Genomic DNA, 20,152 nt, shown 5'->3' on the forward strand with positions numbered 1-20,152 from the left:
AATACAGCACTGGTACAACAAATGAAGACAATTCAAATCCGCCTTCAACAAGCATACTGAACATATGGTTTTACTGATTAAGTTTCACTTTTATTTATAAAGCCAGAAATTTACAACAAATTAGACATTCCTCATAATTATATAATTTAATAAAGGTTAAATCCTGAGTTTGCAAACGTTATTGCTTCATGGAAGTTCCAGAAATTGCTAACAGGCATTTTTACATTTTTGGCTCTTGGTATGACTTCTTCACATAGCACATTTTTAAAAGCTAGAAATCAGAGGCAAAACAAAAATCAAATCTGGGAGGATGGTAAATATCAGTGCAACTTTTGTTAACTTGCTGTGCATCAACTAGAATGCAACACACAGCAGATGCTGAGATTCAAGACAATTAGAGTTACAAACTAAGGTTTTCTTTCCCAAGTCATTAATAGCACAAGTTTGTTTTTTAAATAACAAATGCATCGTATGCAGACTGTACTTACAAATCGGATACAATCTGATACAAGTGAGTGATGACTAATTCATGTTCATGTAGAGAATCAAACGACTCTGGTTTTAAGATGTTGATGTCCAGTTCAGTATGAATACAGTAATTAAACCTCTGCCCATAGTCCAAGAGTCAGTCAAAAATGCTTGCAAATAGACCTTGCAAGTAATAAAACTGTTTCTTGACGCTTACCTACACAGGTATAGACCAATTTGAAGGAAAAATGCCTGAACTGGGAACTGCTTTCTATCACATCTCACACAAATTAAAGTGTTTTCTTCCACATGCCCTGTAAAACTTCCCAGTTTTTACTTGAAATTATGATGCATGCACAAAATCTGCTTTACTTGCTATTTGGTGATATTCATGAGACAAACAAAAGGTGAATCTGTGTAAATCATAGCATGGTGTTGATGTCACAGAAAAAAGTTTGGGTGTAAAGGAAAAGAAACAAAACCTATACAACAGCAGGTCAATGGCTTCACAATTCAAAGCCTGTCAAAACTGGAAGTTATTCTAAAAATCACAGTCATTTACAAGCCCTATCCTGTAGAAATAAAAACAAGAACAGAGACTCAGAGATATGAGACATTCTTTTAAGGATGATTCTTCTTGGTATTTTTCCTTACTGAAAGCAAACCATATTCAAAGAAACAAACGTATTAGCAAAGTGCAATACTGTCACACTAGTAGAAGTCTCTCCAAAGGAGATATCAAAATTTAGCCAATTCTAATAAATTAGAAGATAACTTGAAATTTAGAGTGGATTAACTATAAGACATCCACTGAAAGAAGTGCTGACTTGGCACTCTTGTATACAAGAGAGAGTGTTACATGCTTGTACACCGATACAAAAAGATCCTAACAGGAACAGAAGCACAAGGTGACAGATCAAACTTACCCACACAAATTCCTGCACTGAAAAGACAGGTGAAAGATAGGAACAATGTTTTTAACAGAAACACATTAAATGGAAATGATAACACGGATTGTCATGGTTTCACTTGGATAAATAAGAAAACCACATTCCAGATTACCAGCTTTTCTGCGTTGTGCAACCTACAAAGGCATCAGCTTTCAGTAACTTCATCCAGTGACAAAAGTAACGTCTAGAACTTTGCTACCCCTTCCCCCCACCACATAAAAAGCATCTCTTAGCTGAATATTTTACTTTAATAGGATGGATAGGACAGGTGCATCATAATAGCCACACAGAATAGAACAGGTCCGTTGGAAGGGATCTACAAAGACCACTGAGTCCAAATGCCTACCCATGTCAGCATTAACCGGAGGTTGAAGTGTATGAGGGCATTGTCCAATTGCCTTTTAAGCACTGACAGACATGGGGCATCAACCACCTCACTAGGAAGCCTGTTCTAGTGTTTGACTGCCTTCACAGTAAAGAAATTTTTCCTGACGTCCAGTCTGAACCTCTATTAAATGCAGGTGGAACTTGCATGAAGTACAGTTATATTTTACGCGATATCAAAATAATTTCATGAGACCCCTTCAGTACAATTGTCATTACATTGTGCTAACTTTACCTCCTCAAATGCAGTTTTCATGTTCAGAAACACACTAGTCAAACTGCCATTTCAGTGGAAGAATCTGCTGAACTGTATTTGCATTGACATGGAATATCACCTTATCCCCAAGACAATTGTAGCCTTTAAATAGCCAAACTGCCAAAGAAACACTATTTGTATCCAACATATTTAAAATTCTTACAAAAGTCTCCAGTATCTTGTTAGGATGCTTGTTATTACAGTATCCTACATCAGAGAGATTACCCTATTAGCATTGCGCTACTATTAAACATTAAAATACAAAAAGGTCATAAGTGCAGGACCAACCAGAAGAAAACGTCCAGTTTGGAAATCTCTCCAGTAAGGCATAAAGTTCAGGTGATTTTTGATCTTCCCCAAAAAAATAGTGCGCTGCTATGGCAAGGGAGACTATTCCATCAGAATGCTTTTCTGAGGCCTGTAAGTGAGAAAGGACAATACGGTATTTATGACTGCTCATAGGTTTTAAGCGTAAAATCAATCCAGATTTACATGGGTATTAGGTCTGTGGAAATGTACCAAACTACAGCCCACAGATCTGTAAGTTAAAGTTCTGTAAGTTAAAGCATTTCATATCTTCAACTGAATCAGTATCATGAGCTCACTTTGAATTGAAATTGCTCTGACATGTTAGAGCACATGCTCTAAACTCATTTGTAGCTATATGTTCTGCCAGCAAATCAAGATAGAACTCCAACACAGTATTTATACTGATCTTTCCACTTTGAACATTTAGCACGACAAGCTTTTTATGCCTAGCTTTGCATTTTCAATCTTGCAAAGCTTGTTACGCTGTAGATTCCTGTTTGCCTTTATCATGTATTCTCATAAGGATTTTTTGGTTAAGTATATACAGCATAATCCAGGAAGGAACAATGGGCTTTTCTGAACTTTCACAGGTTCTAGTAATGTTTCCCCAAAGTTAAACCTATAGTAAACCTCACTGTTAAAGCAGTAATAGTAACTTACAAGTCTTCGAAAAGTTATTCATTGGCAATTTAACAGTGGGCAAGAGGAATCATAAATTGTACCGGAATAGGAATGTTGGAAGCTGTTGCATTGGTACTTTACAGAAGCCTTATTTCCAACCAAAAAACAAAGTATGGAACACAAAATTTTTATGACTCTTCAGGCAGTTAAGTTTACCAAAAAGGACTTCCTATAGCTTTCCCAAATAAGAAAAGTATATGAAAAGGAAACTATTTGCAACAGGAAAAAGAACTGTGAAATAATGAAGACAGAACTTCAAGAACTATGAGGTCAAGATGAGAAAAATCCAAGCTTAAGACCTAAGACTGTGAAAATAAGAAAAAGATTCTCCTTTTGACCATTCAGCAAGTTGGAGGACAAAGCATCAAAATCTGTGTGAGCTGATTTACAATGTAGAGGACCAACTTAAAAGGCAATGAAATCACCAGGTTTCCAATAGCAGCACACTTACTGTCAGCTCTATCCAGAAGTTCCACGGTGTAGCCTGCAGCCCATGGGAGTAAAACACAAAGTAGTCTCCTCCTACGCTAGGAACTGGTGTTCCATCTCCAAGAGACCAGGTGGACAAAGCTGACCCTTTGTGTGGCCGAATATACAGAGACATGTGACTTGGACCTGCAGGGCAGGGAAATGTATCTAGATGTATGAACAGCTGAAAGGGTAGAGAATATCTGCCCCTCTTTCCTTTATTCCAACAACACGTTTTCCTAAATTGTAACTAGTAACCTTTGTATTTCTACTTACACCTTCCAAAAGAAGACAGAGCTAAACTCTGCTCTCTACAGAAGAGTCTTCCAGTATTTCTAAGCAGTAAGGTAAATTAGATGTAAATGGACTTTAAGGAGGGACTTGCTAAAAAAAGATCAAGGCTTACTCAAAATAGACACAGTATCAGTCTCCCAAATAACAACTGAAACATGACAACCACAGCGTATTCTGAAACCGGTGAGCTTTGTGAGACTGGCACAAATTCATTCATTTTAGGAATGGCACTGTAAACTGCAGTACTGGAATTAAACCTGATCTTTTATAAGCATGAAAATAAAAACAAATCACAAATTAGGAGCTTCAGACACTCACCAGATACTTCAAAGCTTAACCTCACAGAATTCCAGGGAGTTAGCTCTTTCGTGAGAACTTTAAAGCGAATGGGGCTTGCCGGAAAAATTTCTGAAGCAGGAAGATACCAGTTTTTCCTGTACAAACAAAAAAATAAAATTTAACTTTATCTCAGTGCAACAGTTAGGAGTACTAAAATATGAAAAGAATAAGTTTTTGTATAATTTAGCCAACTGCGCTGTTAACACATAAAATATTCAAAAGCTATTTAAGCTAGCAGAAAGTAGTTAAAAATTAACAGCTTGCAGAGAGACAAACACTTAAAAGACACAATAAAAACTGATGATGACTATTGTTCTGTTATTTGTTACCTGGACTTGTCTTAATTTACAAACCAATAAAATAAATAAAAATATTTGGATCTCCAAAATCCTTTATTTTTTGGTCACAAGACTTGTAGGGTATAAGAAACAGTTACAGCAGCTACTTTTCGTCTGGTGGAACCACCCACTCTAAGCTTCCTCAGCTGAGTAGAGGTGGGGAAAGAAGGAAGAAACACACATACTGCTTCTTTGAAGTGCCCTTTGGAAGGACCCCTCACTTTCCCCTCCGCTGGTGCTGACATCAGTTTTCCCATACATCAACTCCTAAATTTCCTAAAGCAGACCCAGTGATCTCTGGCACAGTTTGTGGCAGAAGACAAAGCATCCAGACAGAAGTTAAAGCACCTTTCAAGCAGAAGGATAGTTTACTTTCAGGCCAAGACTGGCCTTATATTTTCTTCTCTTACAAAAGTAAGATTGCGTAATCAAGTGGCTTTGCAGTATATGCTCAAATTAAGCAGCATCACACCAACCGGAACATGAAATGCACTGGCAGAATCCAAGGAAGGCCACAAAATGGAGCCCACTCCTCACATGGAGTTCTAATGGTGTCATTGATTTCAGGTACATGGGGAGTTATGTGAGATATTCCATTATAATCAAATCCATTAATCCATATACCAGAGTCACTTTTAACCAGGTTTCCATCTAGATCATGAAATCTTCTGTTCACATGCTGGAATAATAATAAAAAGATACACGGTAAGATGCTGGCAGTTTGTGAAGCTTGCCAGCGTTAGAAGTAATTCCCAAATATCCCCCATGTCAACTCTTAAGGTCTACTGTATTTTCAGTATGCACTGAACACATTTAAATATTTATGAATACAATTACATAGATTATAAAAGTACCATGAAAACATAAATTCAAAAGATAGCTACACCTGTAAATATTTACATTCACTTCTTCAGTGAAGACTGCTTAGTCTTGTATTTTAAAAACTTCTAGGAAAAAAAAACCCACTCTTCTTCTGACAAAAATGAACCAAACACAGGAACTGAACATAAGAAACAGTAGCAGCTCTTTCAAATCCAAGAATAATTGTTACAGCTTAAATCAAGAAACCACTAGAAAAGTTACTTCTTAAGGGTTTAAGCTTTTAAAAATAACAGCAAAAACTACACCAAAAAACCCTCATGCGCACAGCATAAAGGCAATACAATATGCAAGACTCTTCTTACCTGAAGAAAGACTCGCTTAGGCTTCGGATTAGCTGCATCAGAACTGTAAGGAAAGAAGATTCCACTACAAACGAGAATCAGAGTGACTACAAACACAGTAGTTAAAGTTATTAGCGTCGTTTTTGTACTTTTGACAAGGTAAATGAAGTTAATCTAGAGAACAAAAAGACAGCTCAGTTACAAAACTACAAGACTTAGAAATAAAATACACTGTGTAACTCTAAAATCCAATTACGGAACTGCAAGTACATTAGAGAGAGTACTACTTGACTCAAGAAAATTTCTTGCAAATCTCAATATTTAAAAAAGTACATTCTAGAGGTTTCAAGAAAAACTTCTCATTTTTGTAATACATCTGACAAGAAAAACCTAGAAATTATGCAGCAAGTGTCATAAAAAAGAAATTTTTTTTTGAAGTGTAGTATAAGTTTTGTTTAGCTACATACTATACTTCATCTAACATGAATTTCTGTTCAAACTCCAGCATTAAATTACATATTTAATACCCATTTTATTACATCATTATAAAGCAACAGATTTTTGAAATCCCTGTTTCAATTACCTCTTTGTGAAAAACATAAAACAGGATCTCTCACATTTCCTAGAATTTCCTTGTATTAACGTTTGAGATGTTGTACAACAACATTAATTTCAAACAGTAGCTTGGAAAAAAAACATTGATTGTCAAGTCTAGAGAAACCTTAAAGTTTTAAGCAACATTTAAAAATTCTACTTACAAAGTAGGATGACAGAATCATAGTGCTGGCCACAATAAATCCTGCCAACACTACATCTGGTGGAATTTCTGAACCACTTCGTCCCATGATAGGAGTAAACATTTCAAATACAGTCCAACTGAGATACATCATATATAGATAGGGAACAAACATTCCTAGCATGTACATCACAACAAATTTCATTGTGGCGCCTACAGGACATAAAATGCACATTACTAATATATCCAAACACTGCTGCAAGACCAATGTACAAGTCCATACACAACATGAAGTCCTTGACAGGGACTTCACTGTACCCAGCCAATGTCAATATAACTCTGCTAGGAACATTGCAAAACAACTCTCATATTACCAAAAAATATATACAACAGATGTTTTGTTCCAAAGACTGTTTAAATGTTCCATTTTTATAACAACATTTACCATCCGTCAAAGTATTTGATCAGTTAGTAACCCCAAATAATACTGTTCTTTTTAGCCTGAGATATAGGATGCTTTTCAGTATGTTTTTCTAAAAAGATTCTCCACGATTTCAGATTGTCTTTGGCTCAAGAACACTTTGTTGTGTCAAAAACGTCGTATGTACTTTAAAAATTCTCTGTTCCTAAATTGAGTTACTTTGCTTAGATAATACAGACTGGAGGAAAACACCTCAATACTCAATATCAGGGCTAGCGGTTTTGAAATGTAACTTTCCCCACCACAACACTCATACCTTTTTGTCTGAACTCTTTATGGATCATCAGCTTTGTGAGTAAAGGAAATGCTACCCACAACGTACAAATGAATGCTGAACAAAGACCGATGTGAGTAATCACTGCCAATACTACAGACCAAATCATCAGCGAGGCATCAAAAAACACATCTCCCAGGTACTGGTCATTCATGTTCTGTAATAAAAAGGGAATCAATCATCACTGAGCAAAAATATTTCACGCATCAAATGTAATAAGAACACATAAACAAATTCTGATTTCTCGTATGGAATTGTCTTGGACAAAGCAATTTTAAAAGGCATCAGCCCTGACATTTAGACTTATTCATGATGGATTATGATTAGGTTGGCTGGGCTGTGGGGTTTTTTTTGATGGTTTTTTTGTTGGTTTTTTTTTTGTTTTTTTTTTTTGTTTTTTTTGCTAGTAGCAAGAAGGACTGCCTTCCTGGATGGTTTTAAGAAAGCACCTAGTTGAATTTCTGGATGTGAAAAAAAATGGGGGCAGTGAGGAAATATGTCTGGTAACCCAAAAGTTTCTTCTCAAAACAAAAACTTTATTGATTCACAGGTTCCTGAACTGGTTACAGAAAACACATCACTTCATCAGCACTTAGACATTGCCTGTAACAGCCAAATGAGAGATCAGCTTCCAAAATTTTTATGCAGATCTTCCTAGGTACAATATAAGTTATAGAGGCAGAAAAAAAAAATGTGGTGTACTGTAACCTAAAGAAAACTGAGTAACTGCCAAGAAAACTGAGAGATGAATAATATCTAGTCAAGTGATCTGTTCTTCAGACAATCAGCAGGTAAGAACCAGATCCAGCAACTGAAACCAAATAATTAGCTCCTGTCAGTAAGAGCCACTAGAAAACAGTAATGTCCCATCTGTTTCATAACAGGCCAGAATAAACCAAAGAGCAGGAATGCCAAGTTTCATGACAAAATTTCCATTATAATTTAGGCGAAGTGAAGAATAAAAATACAAAAAGATGCATTAAACGTACCAAAATAAGATCACAGTGAGGGAATCTGTCTTACAAGTACATTCATAAGAAAGAGTCTGGTAAGACTCAAAGAGAATAGATGCAGATTCTGTAAGTTTCAAGAATACTTCAAGATACCAAAAAACTCAATTCTCCAGCTGTTCCTTTGATCTCTTATCAACAAAGTGATGGGAGAACAAGAGAGTACTATAGGGAAAGAAATATTTCATTGTCTGCTAAAAGGCTTTTGAATTTTTTTTCCCCCTGAATGAACTGCTAACACCCATTAGTGAGGACAAAGCCCTAAATCAAGGGGCTGTTAACTCTCATTTAACACAACAATAACCCCTATGCTTAAATGAGATTAAACACTACACTCACCACTCTTAAACAATGGCATCGAAGTCAGTCTTACCTTGTAGTAGAACTTCTTGGCTAGTGTGTGCACAAGAATGAGCTTAATTGCAGCTGCAGTGCCATACAGAAACACAGATACATAGAAATGGGTATACCAAGAAAGAGACCGTCCAATGAGAGAGATGAACACCGCCACAATAAGGACAGTTACAAGTGTGGAGATCCAACTTAACATTATTAATCCAAAAGCAGTAAAGAATTTCTTCAGGTTATTAATTGCTACAAAGAAGAAAAAAAATTCACCCAACAGTCATAAATTCTACTGCAGACTATCATCAATATTAAAATCACCCTAACAGTATAATTGTGGTAATGACCACATGATGACTGAATAAGGAGCTCACTCTGAAGATTTCTTAACAGTGTTGCCTAAATCACTGTGCCTATTTATTTCCTTGCAAGACTTTTTGCAGTACTCCTCACTACAGGATTGATTCCAAGAGAAACAGTCTACCTCCTAGGTTACCATATTACTGATGATAAAAGCTTTCCTAGGGAATTGGTGAAGCCAACCACCGGAAAAATCTCAGAAAATATCAGAGCTGCTTTTCTTGTAACTTTTTCTTACTCTGAAAAAATGTTTTCTTGATATTGTTATGTCATTTTTTTTTAATAGATACATTTCCATGCCTCAAATGAAAGTATCTAACTAGAAGGTTTGATTATCTTGGTATCTTTTCCCCTGTTACTTGTTTTGCTGTTTGCTTCTGCCTATGGCCAGCTGTTCAAGAAACATGTTTCTGAAGCCCTACCCATGTTAGGAACAAAGACTTTACATATGTGGTACGCAATGTTGGTTTTCATATTTTTGAAATATTTAAACTAAATCTTCATGAAAAAATAAAAATTATAAAAGCAATTCATTAATGGTAGACATCTACGCCTATCATAGCCCATCATAAACATTCATAGTTGAATAACTTAAACAAAATAATTCCTGCACATCTAGAATTATTTTCTTAAGTTTATCAAATCAGAGAACCATTACAAAATGATTATGATTGAAATAGACGTACGGAAATAATTTATCTCCTGAGTACTTCTTACTCTTCATAGCTGTAGTAGATAAAAACAAACAACAAAAAAACCAAACCACTAGATTTACCTCTGTTTTTGGGCTGCAATACTTTCTTGCCTAAGTAAAGAAAAGCAATTGCTGCTATTATGAAGTTCATGATGGTGCCAACACGAGCAGGATAAGCCAGGACAAATAAACCAAGTACATCAAAGAATACAACATTTCCATGTCTATACTCAAAAGACTTCGCCAGCATATCTGATGTAGCTAGGTATTTTAGGACAGCTAGAATATTGTCACCTATTAAAAAAAGAGCAGATACACAACAGAAATGTATCAGAACTGATGAATTAACACACTGCATTATTTCATTCATCTAAAACTGCACTGAAATATCCATAACAAAATAAGCTAATATACAGCTGATTATTTTGAAGTCCTATTGGAAGGAATAGACTATGTATTTTCATGAGGTGATCTATACAGTATACAGTTGTTCTCAAAGTAAGCCTCAAAAGCTTTGTACACTTAAATACTGTATCAATCAAGGGACTACTCTATCTTTCAGCCTATAAACCCTTCAAGCCTCATATTAAAGCAGCAGACTTCAAGCCTCAGAGGAGTTTAATTTTCTGTTAACCTTCTTCCTCTTTTCCCTGCCCGTAGCAGCTAGCTCTGTGTTTCACTGACTATGAATTACCTGCCTTCCTTCCCCTCGGTGACTGTAAGATAAAAAGACAAGGAGGATATTTGCTTTTGCAGCCTATACGTACCAACCACTTTTTCATCTCACATAATACCTAAGCTCAATGTTAATCGACAATGGGCCTTACTGAGAAAAAAAGGAAAGTCAAATGCTGAATAATCAACTATAAATTAATGGAATCACTCAAACGGCTGGATTATAACTTTAATTAGATGCCAAAATTTCAAATCAACATTGGTTATGGTGATAGTTTATTTTCCCAAGTTGCTCCAACACATTCCCTATGTATTTTAAAGGCATATATTCAGTTTACTATTTTCTCATCAACAAGTAGTTTTTAACACTACAAATTTCGTGAGTTAGTAGTCTTACATCAAAATGAAGAAACAGCTATGTAGTCATACTTGAGCACTCTGTAGCTATTATTTAATTCGTGAAACACCAACCTGCTCTCTGAATGGAATCTGTTAAAATTCTGTCTGATGTGTCATATTTTGTATGATAAATGTAGCCATTTTCAATAAAAGCCAGGTCTATTCCTTCAGAGGGAAAAAAAACATGACAAATTATGTAAATCTAAAAACCTCAAAACAAATATGAAAGCCTCAGAGAACTTTCACAGAAAACACCGCTCTACTTTGTAGCACACTTACTTTCCCCCAAAATGAACAAGTTTGCTTTACATAAGGAAGACTAACCAGCATTCCACCTATTTTTAAAAAGGACACGTTGATGTATTTTAAGATATCTGTTGTTACTAACATATTGATTATGTGACACCTGCAGACAAATCAATACAGACCTCTAATGGAGAAAAGCATGAAAATTCTTAATCATAACAGCATCAGAAAGAAGTATACTTAGTGCTTTCCAAATATTTACTATAAATGCATCAATAGAGATCCACTCTGAAGGCAACACTGTGGAACTAAAAGGAACACTTTCTCAGAATGTCAACTGTATCCTTTTTACTACTGATTAATAAACAACTTTGCAAAAGGCCTGCCTGAAAACTCTTTAAACATCCAAATAATTTGCAATGTAAAGAAGCAAAAATTATCAAAGAGAATTTTTCTACAAGATTCATGATACACTCAGCGCATCTCCCTTCATTCTGAACAGCAGAGCAGCCTACTTGTTATAAACTTAGACAAATGGTTGCATAATGCCCACTGACATGCTTTCTGATAACATACCTGGAACATTACCAAAGTCCCTGTAGATCCGGAAGTCTGTATCTGCTGGGATGATACCACTCTGAAATATTTCCTGTGCCACCACAGAGGCAAAGGGATGCTTGGCTGCAAATACATACGCCTGTACCAACCAAGGATTTTCAGGTCCTAACAGAAGATGAACAGAAAGCTCACAACAAATACCTTTTGAACTTCAGCTAAGATATCTATATTGTAACAAACAACAACAACACACAAAGGAACTGTGTCACCCCACAAAGTATACTAAGTTCATTTATTTAAGTTGAAGGTCTCACACAATTTAGAGAATTAGTCACACATGGGGAAAAACCTTAACCACTTGAGCATTTGACAGCAAGATAGATATGCCATCTCCCAAAGAAAACTCAGTGCTAATGCATAAACCACAGCCTTTAGTAGAATCTCCAACTTATAATCTACCACACGTCAAAATAATTTCCTGAAAAGTCTCTCTGCTAAAGCACTCAATGCAAGTAAACAATTAGGCAGCCACGGTAGCAGCAAGTATGCAGTCCAACTACAACAGAGCTGAAGTTTAACAGAGAAGTTTTGCTGCTTTCTGAGCAGCAGCTAGTGTTCTAATGTGCAAATCTCTCAGTAAAGATTTTGAAAGAGTGGCATGAAGATTAAATAAAGCACATGAAAGTATGAGTACACAAGATACAAGTAATATACAAATCTATTTGTCATCTTACTACCTTGATGTAGAAGAGAAACACAGCTTTAGTACTGTTCTACACAGTTTTCCAGTCTACGAGGGAACTTCTGCCACAGTACTTCAGCCTACGTGTTCTTGAAGATGCAGAGCAACTTATTTACTACAAAGGGTTGAGAAAGAGGCACGGTAGTTCTCCTGCCTTCTAGTTATGAGACACTTTCAATACTCTTTCAAGTCTACAGTGCTTATTACCAAATTACCCCTAGACACAATACACACAATACGTGCTCCTACCTGTTTGAAAAACAAGTTCTTTTCCTCCTACACCTGCTGCCTCCAGGTTAATAAAAGCTCTAACTGACTTGGCCCACTCATGTTGTGTAATGAAGCCGTGACTAGCCTTGACGAGAAACAAAGAAAATACAGGTCAGTTCTCTTCCATACCAGCCTGAGTGTTACTTTCCATGATCATAAATCAAGGTCAACAAGGCATTCAGATCATTCTTAGCACAAACAGAACAGAAAATCAAAGTCTTCTAATTAAATTAATATGAACAACAGCCTTAATTTAAGTATATTTTTCCATTTGACAGAAAAATACATTTTCCTCAGAATGTTCAGACTGGCATTTAAGTAATATTTCAACAGATGAAATGAAAGTGACATCTGCAATCACTCTTTTGTATTTTAATTCACAACTTTGATGTACATTTTATAATTCTGCATATTCTTACCTGCAAAATATTTTCTTCTGCTCCATTAAATAGGAATATGACAGCATGCTGAAGGGGCTCCGACGATTTTGAGAGAGTATAAAGTATTTCAAGCATCACTGAACAGCTAACAGCATCATCACTGGCACCTTAAAATAATTAGCAGAGCAGCTTATAACAAATGCACAAAATTGCAACAAAGAGCTGAGAAGAAAAAGTTTTACATTTTCTCAAACATTTAATCTAGCCAAGGTATGATTATGCCAAGCTTTAGTACATTTTCTGATACAGCTTATACCCTGGCTCTACTTGTCAGGAGCAATAGCAGAAAGAAAACTAACGTTCAAAAGTTGAACAAGTGATGTACAGAATACAAGATCCAATAATACTCTACAGAAGTACTAGACTAACCAGGTGCTAAACAAGCAAAGTGATCATTATCTCTTTTTCTAAGAACAACGCGAATAAACAAGGAAAATTTTTTTCTTTCAGCATACTGCAATTAATAAAAGAAAACCTTCCCATACCAGTCACCATAAGGAATTCCACACTGCCGCAATACAGGTAAGTAACTGGACACATTCTCAAAGTAACATTAAGGACAATATCGCAAAATAAAGCAAACACCAGAATTCCTTTAAAGCACCCTAAAATTGAAAGTATATGTTGCAACGAAGTAGTTTCATGACAGGATGCTTTCTTACACCCTTCTGGTTTCATTATAGAAAAATCCTTTTTCCCATTTTGGCCTCAGTGTTCTGTTCATGATTCTGATCCAATACTATTTTAGACTTACATCCACTACTTCAAACTTCCTCCCACACCCTACCAATCCTTCATCTTGATTAAGCAACCATATTCTAGGCCTTCCTTGCTCCATTCCTCTCACACTGGTACAGCTGTAGCTTCTCTCTAGCCCACTCTGATCAATAAAACTTTGGAACAAAGAGAAAAATGTTGCATCATTCCTGGTGGCTGTATAGAAGATGCTTCCTTACACTGAGATGATGACAGCAGTTTGTTCAGCATTACTTGCCAAAATCTGCATCAGAACAATACTAAGGCAGAGACATTAGCTGCTGAAACTTTTTAGCTCATATATAAAAAGCTGCTTTTCCAGAGCTCGTAACTTGGCAGAATTTAGACATGGCTTCCCCTTCCAGAAAAAGAGTGTTACCTCACTGAAAATTTTAGCTTTACTCCATTATATGGAAGTACTTTAAAATAAGTTAATAAATATAAATACATGTACAAGGAGAATCTTTCCAATACATTGTTCTTTAATCTAATTCTCAAAAATACTTTGTTTTGCAAAATCCGTTCCAACAGATTTGTGACTTAAAACCCTGATAATATTGCTGCCTGAATTTACCAGTAGTCTACTCTTAGCCACACTGAGTTCTTTTGGTCTGATACTGTGTTGAGAACTGGACAAGGAAGCGATAAATCTTGCTGAAAACTAAGCACTTACCGTCTTCATGTGAATCTAGGGAAAACAAAGGTTCAAAACACATGCACATGCTCAGAGGAAAAATATTCCCAAAAACTTTATATACAACAAAACTGTAAGCAAGTTCAAGCAAATTTTAAGGCAAACATCAGTTATACAAAGAAACCCTGCTGGCAGCTACACTTACAGCAATAATTTCAAGGACTTTTACACCTTCAAGTTTATTAATAATCAGATAGGATATATAAACTGAAAATTAGTACCATTAAAACAAAAGAAATAGGTTAAGAGTTTAAAGCTTACACATTTCCTTCACAAGCTTTTTTTCTACACTCTTCTCTAGCTAAAGAGCTGCTAACGCTTTCTAACACTGAAGCTCAAATTGTTTATTGAGGTTTTTTTCTCTACTCCAACAGAGCACTGTGCTACACCATTAGCAAAAATGAAAAGAACTTGCCTTGATTTTCAAGAAATGTGTACAGGCAACTTAAAGAAAACTTTAAATATTTGAATATCAGAACAGTCACTACTGCTTTAAAATATTTGAGTAATACCAATACCTAAAGGAAACGTATCAAAAATTTCATACAGAGCTGATACCTATTCCATCAGCATGCAAATAGGTGCACTGACCATTAATCATGTCAGGAAAGCAACTCTATCAGCATCAACAGCAGATCACATATTATTATATTAATTTGCAGGTATACCACTCATTGAAACATCAAGTCATGCTGATTCTGGTTAAACAAAACACTTTTTTCAGATCAACTTAGTTACAGAACTATAGAAGAACAGAAAACAAAAGGCTCTTGCTTAGGTTATGTGCAACTTTCACAGCAGGAAAATGAACAAGCAGTTCCTCACTGTTGTGATAAAGGGCTGCAGTGTGATTAATGCCAAGCATATAGGTTGATTTCTAGTTCCATTATAAACTTCTGCAAAGTTCTATACAAATCACTAATAATTCACGAGGCCTCATTTGGAGAAATGAGGACAGGTCTCGGGCCCCCAGCACAAGGGTGTGGAGCTGCTGGAGCAGGCCCAAAGGAGGGCCACGAAGATTATCAGAGGGCTGGAGCACATCTCCTATGAAAACAGGCTGAGGGAGATGGGCTTGCTCTTCTGGAGCCTTCTCTTCTCCACACTGACCTCACTGTGGCCTTCCAGTACTTAGCTTATAAACAGGGGGAAGAGCAAATTTTCACATGGGCAGCCTGACCTAGGGCATGGCAACACTGCCCACAGAACAGGAGTTGGAACTGAACATTCTTCAAGGTCTCTTCCAACCTAAGCCATTCTATGATATTGGCATCTCTGTGCAAGACTGGTAAAATACTTCACTGACTGAATAACTGTAAAGAAAGTAACTGATGGATACATAACTCTGTGCAACAAGAAGCAGAAACAGGCATGCCACTTACACATCTAAAAACACTTGCGAAGTATTCTTTAGGTCAAGACAGTCAGACTATAAATGCAATAATAATCACCTCTGCAGTTCCTAAATCACAGATGATGTATAATAATCACAGGTATTAAATCTAATTGCAAATCCATCCTGCCTAAATATGACTGGAGGAGAAAGAGAAGTCCTGCATACTATCTGTTGATAGAAAAGAAGCATAAAGAGTACAGCAAATGTTTAGTTTCTCTAGCTAAGGCTGGACTGTTTCCTCAGTAACAAGGATTATTTGTGTGTGCTAAAGAATAGAAAGTTTACCCCCAAAAATAAAACGTAGTGCAGGCTGTAAAAGAAAAATTCTAAGCAAAACCACTGTTAGTGACTGAAATCTGTAGTATTTTCCAGCTGTAATAACTGGCATACACCTGTGGCTAGGTGTTACAACAAATGTATATTGTGGTTTCTAGTTCCATACCTTACTGGCAACACTAAACCATACATTTGCAAAAGTGATTACAAACATGTTGCAATAATTGTTTAAGATTATTAGATTTATAAAAATGCTAAAGGTCAAGAACTAGGAATCACACAGCGGTGAAAGTAGCAGTGAGAGACATACCAACAAGACAACAGTACCTTAGATCTCTGATCACCGTAGTCATTTGTATGAGAATGTTTGAATGCAGAAAAAAAAAATGGTATAGCATAAGGACACAACACTAAAACTTTGAGATAAAACATGCCAGCTGGCACAGGAAGAAAAACTGGTTAGTGGGAGTGGAAACAGACTTCAGCACAAAACAATCCATTGCAGGAAAGCCAAGTTTAAATCAGTACAGAAGTATGGAAAGAGCTGAATGACAGGTAGAAGCAGCACGAATGACATGCCTAAGGAATGAATTACAAGAAAGGCAGATGTAACAAAACTTCTCAGAAATCCAAATTTGACATCTGTAATTTGCTGCCTCTGCCAAAAAACGAGTTAAATCCTGAAACATGCTGACTAAAATAGGACCAACCTGTCACTCGACACGTAGCAAATTTCACTGAAATCAAACAAGTTAGTTGACATATGCAGTGTTTTAGCACATGGCTATAAGGGTATTAGCTACGAGAAGACAGTGAGCCAAGCACTGTGGCTTATGAAATATAGAGAAACGTAGAAGCAACATGTGGACCTACCTGGGGTATTTGGTACAGAATCAAAGTGACAATTGGATAAGACAGCATCCTCAGCTCCACCTCGAGGTTCCAGCTTCACTGCAACATTGGTTATGTTTGCATAGTAGCTAGTAAAGCCTCCTAAAAAGTCAATGCTGAAGGAGCCTGTGGGTCTCTGTATGTCTACAAATATCTTGTGAGCATCTGTGCTTTCAGTTTCTATTGCCTTAATTTGCTCTAAGAGGTAGTTAACTGTAAAAACTTCATTTTCTGGACTTCCAACTGTTCTGGGCCCGATTGCTGTTATGTTGTCAAGGTATCCTCTGAAAGACAAATTGTACAATCAGCATCAGTACATTCAGTGTTTACATACATCTTATCTTCAGATAAGCTTTAGCATCTTTAAGATTAGCTTTAACACTTTTGTACATTTTTTAAATTCAGAGTTCACAGCATGAAACTCACAACGGTAACTTTACTCAAGACATCCAAGATTATAACAGTAAAAATCATAATAGAACTAGAGAAGCACAGGACGGCTTAGGTTGGAAGGGACCTTAAAGATTATCCAGTTCCAACTCCCTGCCATGGGCAGGGCTTCCATCCACCAACTCAGGCTGCCCAGGGCCCATCCAATTTGTCCTTGAGCACCTCCAGGGATGGGGCATCCACAGCTCTCTAGGCAGCCTGTGCCAGTACCTCATCACCCTCTGAGTGAAGAATTCCTTCCTAACACCTAAGTTATATTTCCCCTCTTTTACTTTAAAGACATTCCCCATTGTTCTATCACTATCTACCTGTGTGAAAAGCTGCTCCCTCCTGTTTCTAAGCTCCCTTCAAGTACTGGAAGGCCACAATGCGGTCTCTGGAAGCCTTCCATCTCCAGGCTACACAAGCCCAGATCCTTCAACCCTTCTTCATAGGAAAAGAGCTGCAGCCCTCACTCAGATCAAATTGGAGCCACCCATGTAAAAAGCACTAATCTCTATCCAGGTCTCCTCACCCTGTCTACCAAGATATTCAACCGACACACTGCTCTTCTGCTACGAACACGCAGCTCTCCACAACACCAACACCAAAACAGCAAGGCGTGCCACCTACTCACTGCAAGCGGCCCACACGAGAGCCGCAGGAGCGAGGGCAGTGCCTCCCGCCATATACCTGGCACGCTGCGCGCTGAACTCGCGCTCCCCGCGTCGGGCGGGCGGGCTGAGCAGCTGCCGGTGCGACACCTGCACCAGCGCCCGCAGCGCCAGCAGGTAGAGCAGCACCAGGGGCGCCCCCCGCGCCTCGCCCAGCAGCCGTCGCCGCGGCCCGCCCCGCTTCTTCCCCTGCAGGTCGCCCTCGCCGTCCTCTCGCCGAGCGGGCGGGGGCCGGCGGTCGCCATCCCGCTCGCTGCCGCCGGGCGCGCGTAGGCGCCTCACCGCCGCCGCCGCGCCGCGCTCCATCGCCGGCGCGCTCACTGCGCCGCGCAGGCACGCGATACGGAAAGGGCTGAGAGTCAAAAGGCAGAAAAGAGAAAGAAAAACGAAAACCTCCCCGGAGTGGGCGTGGGCAGGGGGCGGGAGGAGGCGCCCCTCCCTCCCCGCTTACGTCGGGGAGCTTACTCCCCTCCTCCCGCCCTCACACGGGGCGTCCATTATGTCCGTCGTGCACCGCCATCAGCGATTGGTGCAGCGCAGGGTTCCTGGGCGGAACAGTAGTAGCTAAAGGTGGCAGGCGGGAGGTGTTAAATCGTCGTGTTTGTAACTTAAAAAAAAAAAAAAACAAACACAGCTTCAGTGTGATAGGAGAAAACACTGAGCTTCTGATTCCTTCCCTGCCTCAGTGTTGGTACACTGGAGCTTCCTTTCTTTTTTTTGCATTACCCTTCGGGGCAGAAAGCTGTGAGGGAGTGGTGCGTTGAAATGCAGTGAGCACACTCTTTGCAAACGTCAGGTGCTTTTGTAAATTTCCAGAGTCTGGCTTAGCGTGTTCACCCCTTTGCTGCATTACAGGCTCGTTAAGGAGGATTATTGAGTGTAGCTCTGGGTTGTGTTACTGCACTTCAGACTCAGCAACATGTAGGTTGGTCCAAAAGTAGTCAATCACTCCTATTTATTTCCATGGAAACTGCAACAGGTACAAAGAGCACAATAGCACAGTGTGATAGAGCACATTGTCAGCTACAAAACACTGGTCACCACTGTTCGCTGTGCATTTTTGCCATCAATAAACAAGAGCCTGCATGTCATGTTCTGCACAAGTGGAGATGACCCACTGCCGTCACTGCTGAAACACACCACTCACCACCTCAGCATGCTCACATCCTCTGGTTGGTCTCAGAAACACTCCGCAAGTGCCAATGAATGTCACTGGGCACTATTTTTTTTCCATATGGAGGAGTTCAGTTCCACACCTTTGCTCCATTCGCATGTCCATGTCAGACGTCATTCTGTCAGACTGCCCCTCTGCTGCCACTTGTCATGCAGCAACAAAACGTAATGGAATACTGGTGAGAAGGTTCAGCCTCTACTGCTGTCCTACCAACATCCACCTCAGACATCATGCGACAACAGAACAAATAGGAGGCCTTTCTTTCAGAGAAGCCCTTGTAGTTGTAGGCTGGGAGGTTTCTTTTCTCCTTTGTTCCTTTTTAGTTCCTGTTTCATTTCTTTCATGTACCCATGTTACCTCTGTCTTAATGACTTGGCATTATCAGTACAAACATAGACCCAAGCTCAGTGCTTAACAGTAGATTTTACACTAGAAATAGCTCTACTCTGAAATCTTCAGATGCAAATGTTTTCTTAAGCATACAAGTGTGTAATCAGTCTGGTGCAATGCTTGTAATGCAAATATTCAAGCCTCCCTTTGAAAATGTCATCTTAATAATCCGTAGAATGGTAATAGTTGAAAGAAGCTGTGGTTTTAAAAAGATGTGGCCAGGTATTCAGTGTAGGTCTGCATTTCTCATTTTAAATTCTTAAGTAAGTCCTACACCTGTATGGAGAAATAAACAAGGAATTAAGTATGGATTTTCATCATCTTTTATTTCCATTTCATGTGTAATATCATCAGTGCTAAAGCACTGGGGGCCACCACTCCTGAAACACTCAATTATGCACTTTTACGCAGGGACTGTTCCTCTCCAGCAATAAATACTGCTGAAATTTGACTATGAGTCTCAATTTGACTGTGTCAGAGCAGGCTCTACATTACTGGTCTCTGAGACGATGCACACTGTGAGAAAACAGGAGCTACACATTATTCGTGTACTTTGCTTCTATGCTTACTTGCTGATTAGAACTCAAGTATG

At 38.2% G+C, this 20,152-nt stretch overlaps 1 protein-coding gene across 1 annotated transcript; it reads right to left on the minus strand.

Annotated features, from left to right (window-relative positions):
• ERMP1 (endoplasmic reticulum metallopeptidase 1) lies at nucleotides 44-18,323 on the minus strand. Its single transcript, XM_021379274.1, has 15 exons — nucleotides 18,016-18,323; nucleotides 16,876-17,177; nucleotides 12,860-12,987; nucleotides 12,420-12,525; nucleotides 11,447-11,593; nucleotides 10,697-10,789; nucleotides 9,632-9,844; nucleotides 8,525-8,745; nucleotides 7,124-7,298; nucleotides 6,409-6,599; nucleotides 5,672-5,824; nucleotides 4,964-5,166; nucleotides 4,129-4,244; nucleotides 3,500-3,663; nucleotides 44-2,476 (listed from the first exon to the last, which is right to left on the minus strand). Exons 1-15 carry the CDS (start codon nucleotides 18,300-18,302, stop codon nucleotides 2,312-2,314), a joined length of 2,664 nt encoding a protein of 887 aa, XP_021234949.1. The 5' UTR covers nucleotides 18,303-18,323; the 3' UTR covers nucleotides 44-2,311.

The sequence above is a fragment of the Numida meleagris genome, chromosome Z, assembly GCF_002078875.1.
Source record: "Numida meleagris isolate 19003 breed g44 Domestic line chromosome Z, NumMel1.0, whole genome shotgun sequence".
Lineage (NCBI taxonomy): Eukaryota > Metazoa > Chordata > Aves > Galliformes > Numididae > Numida > Numida meleagris.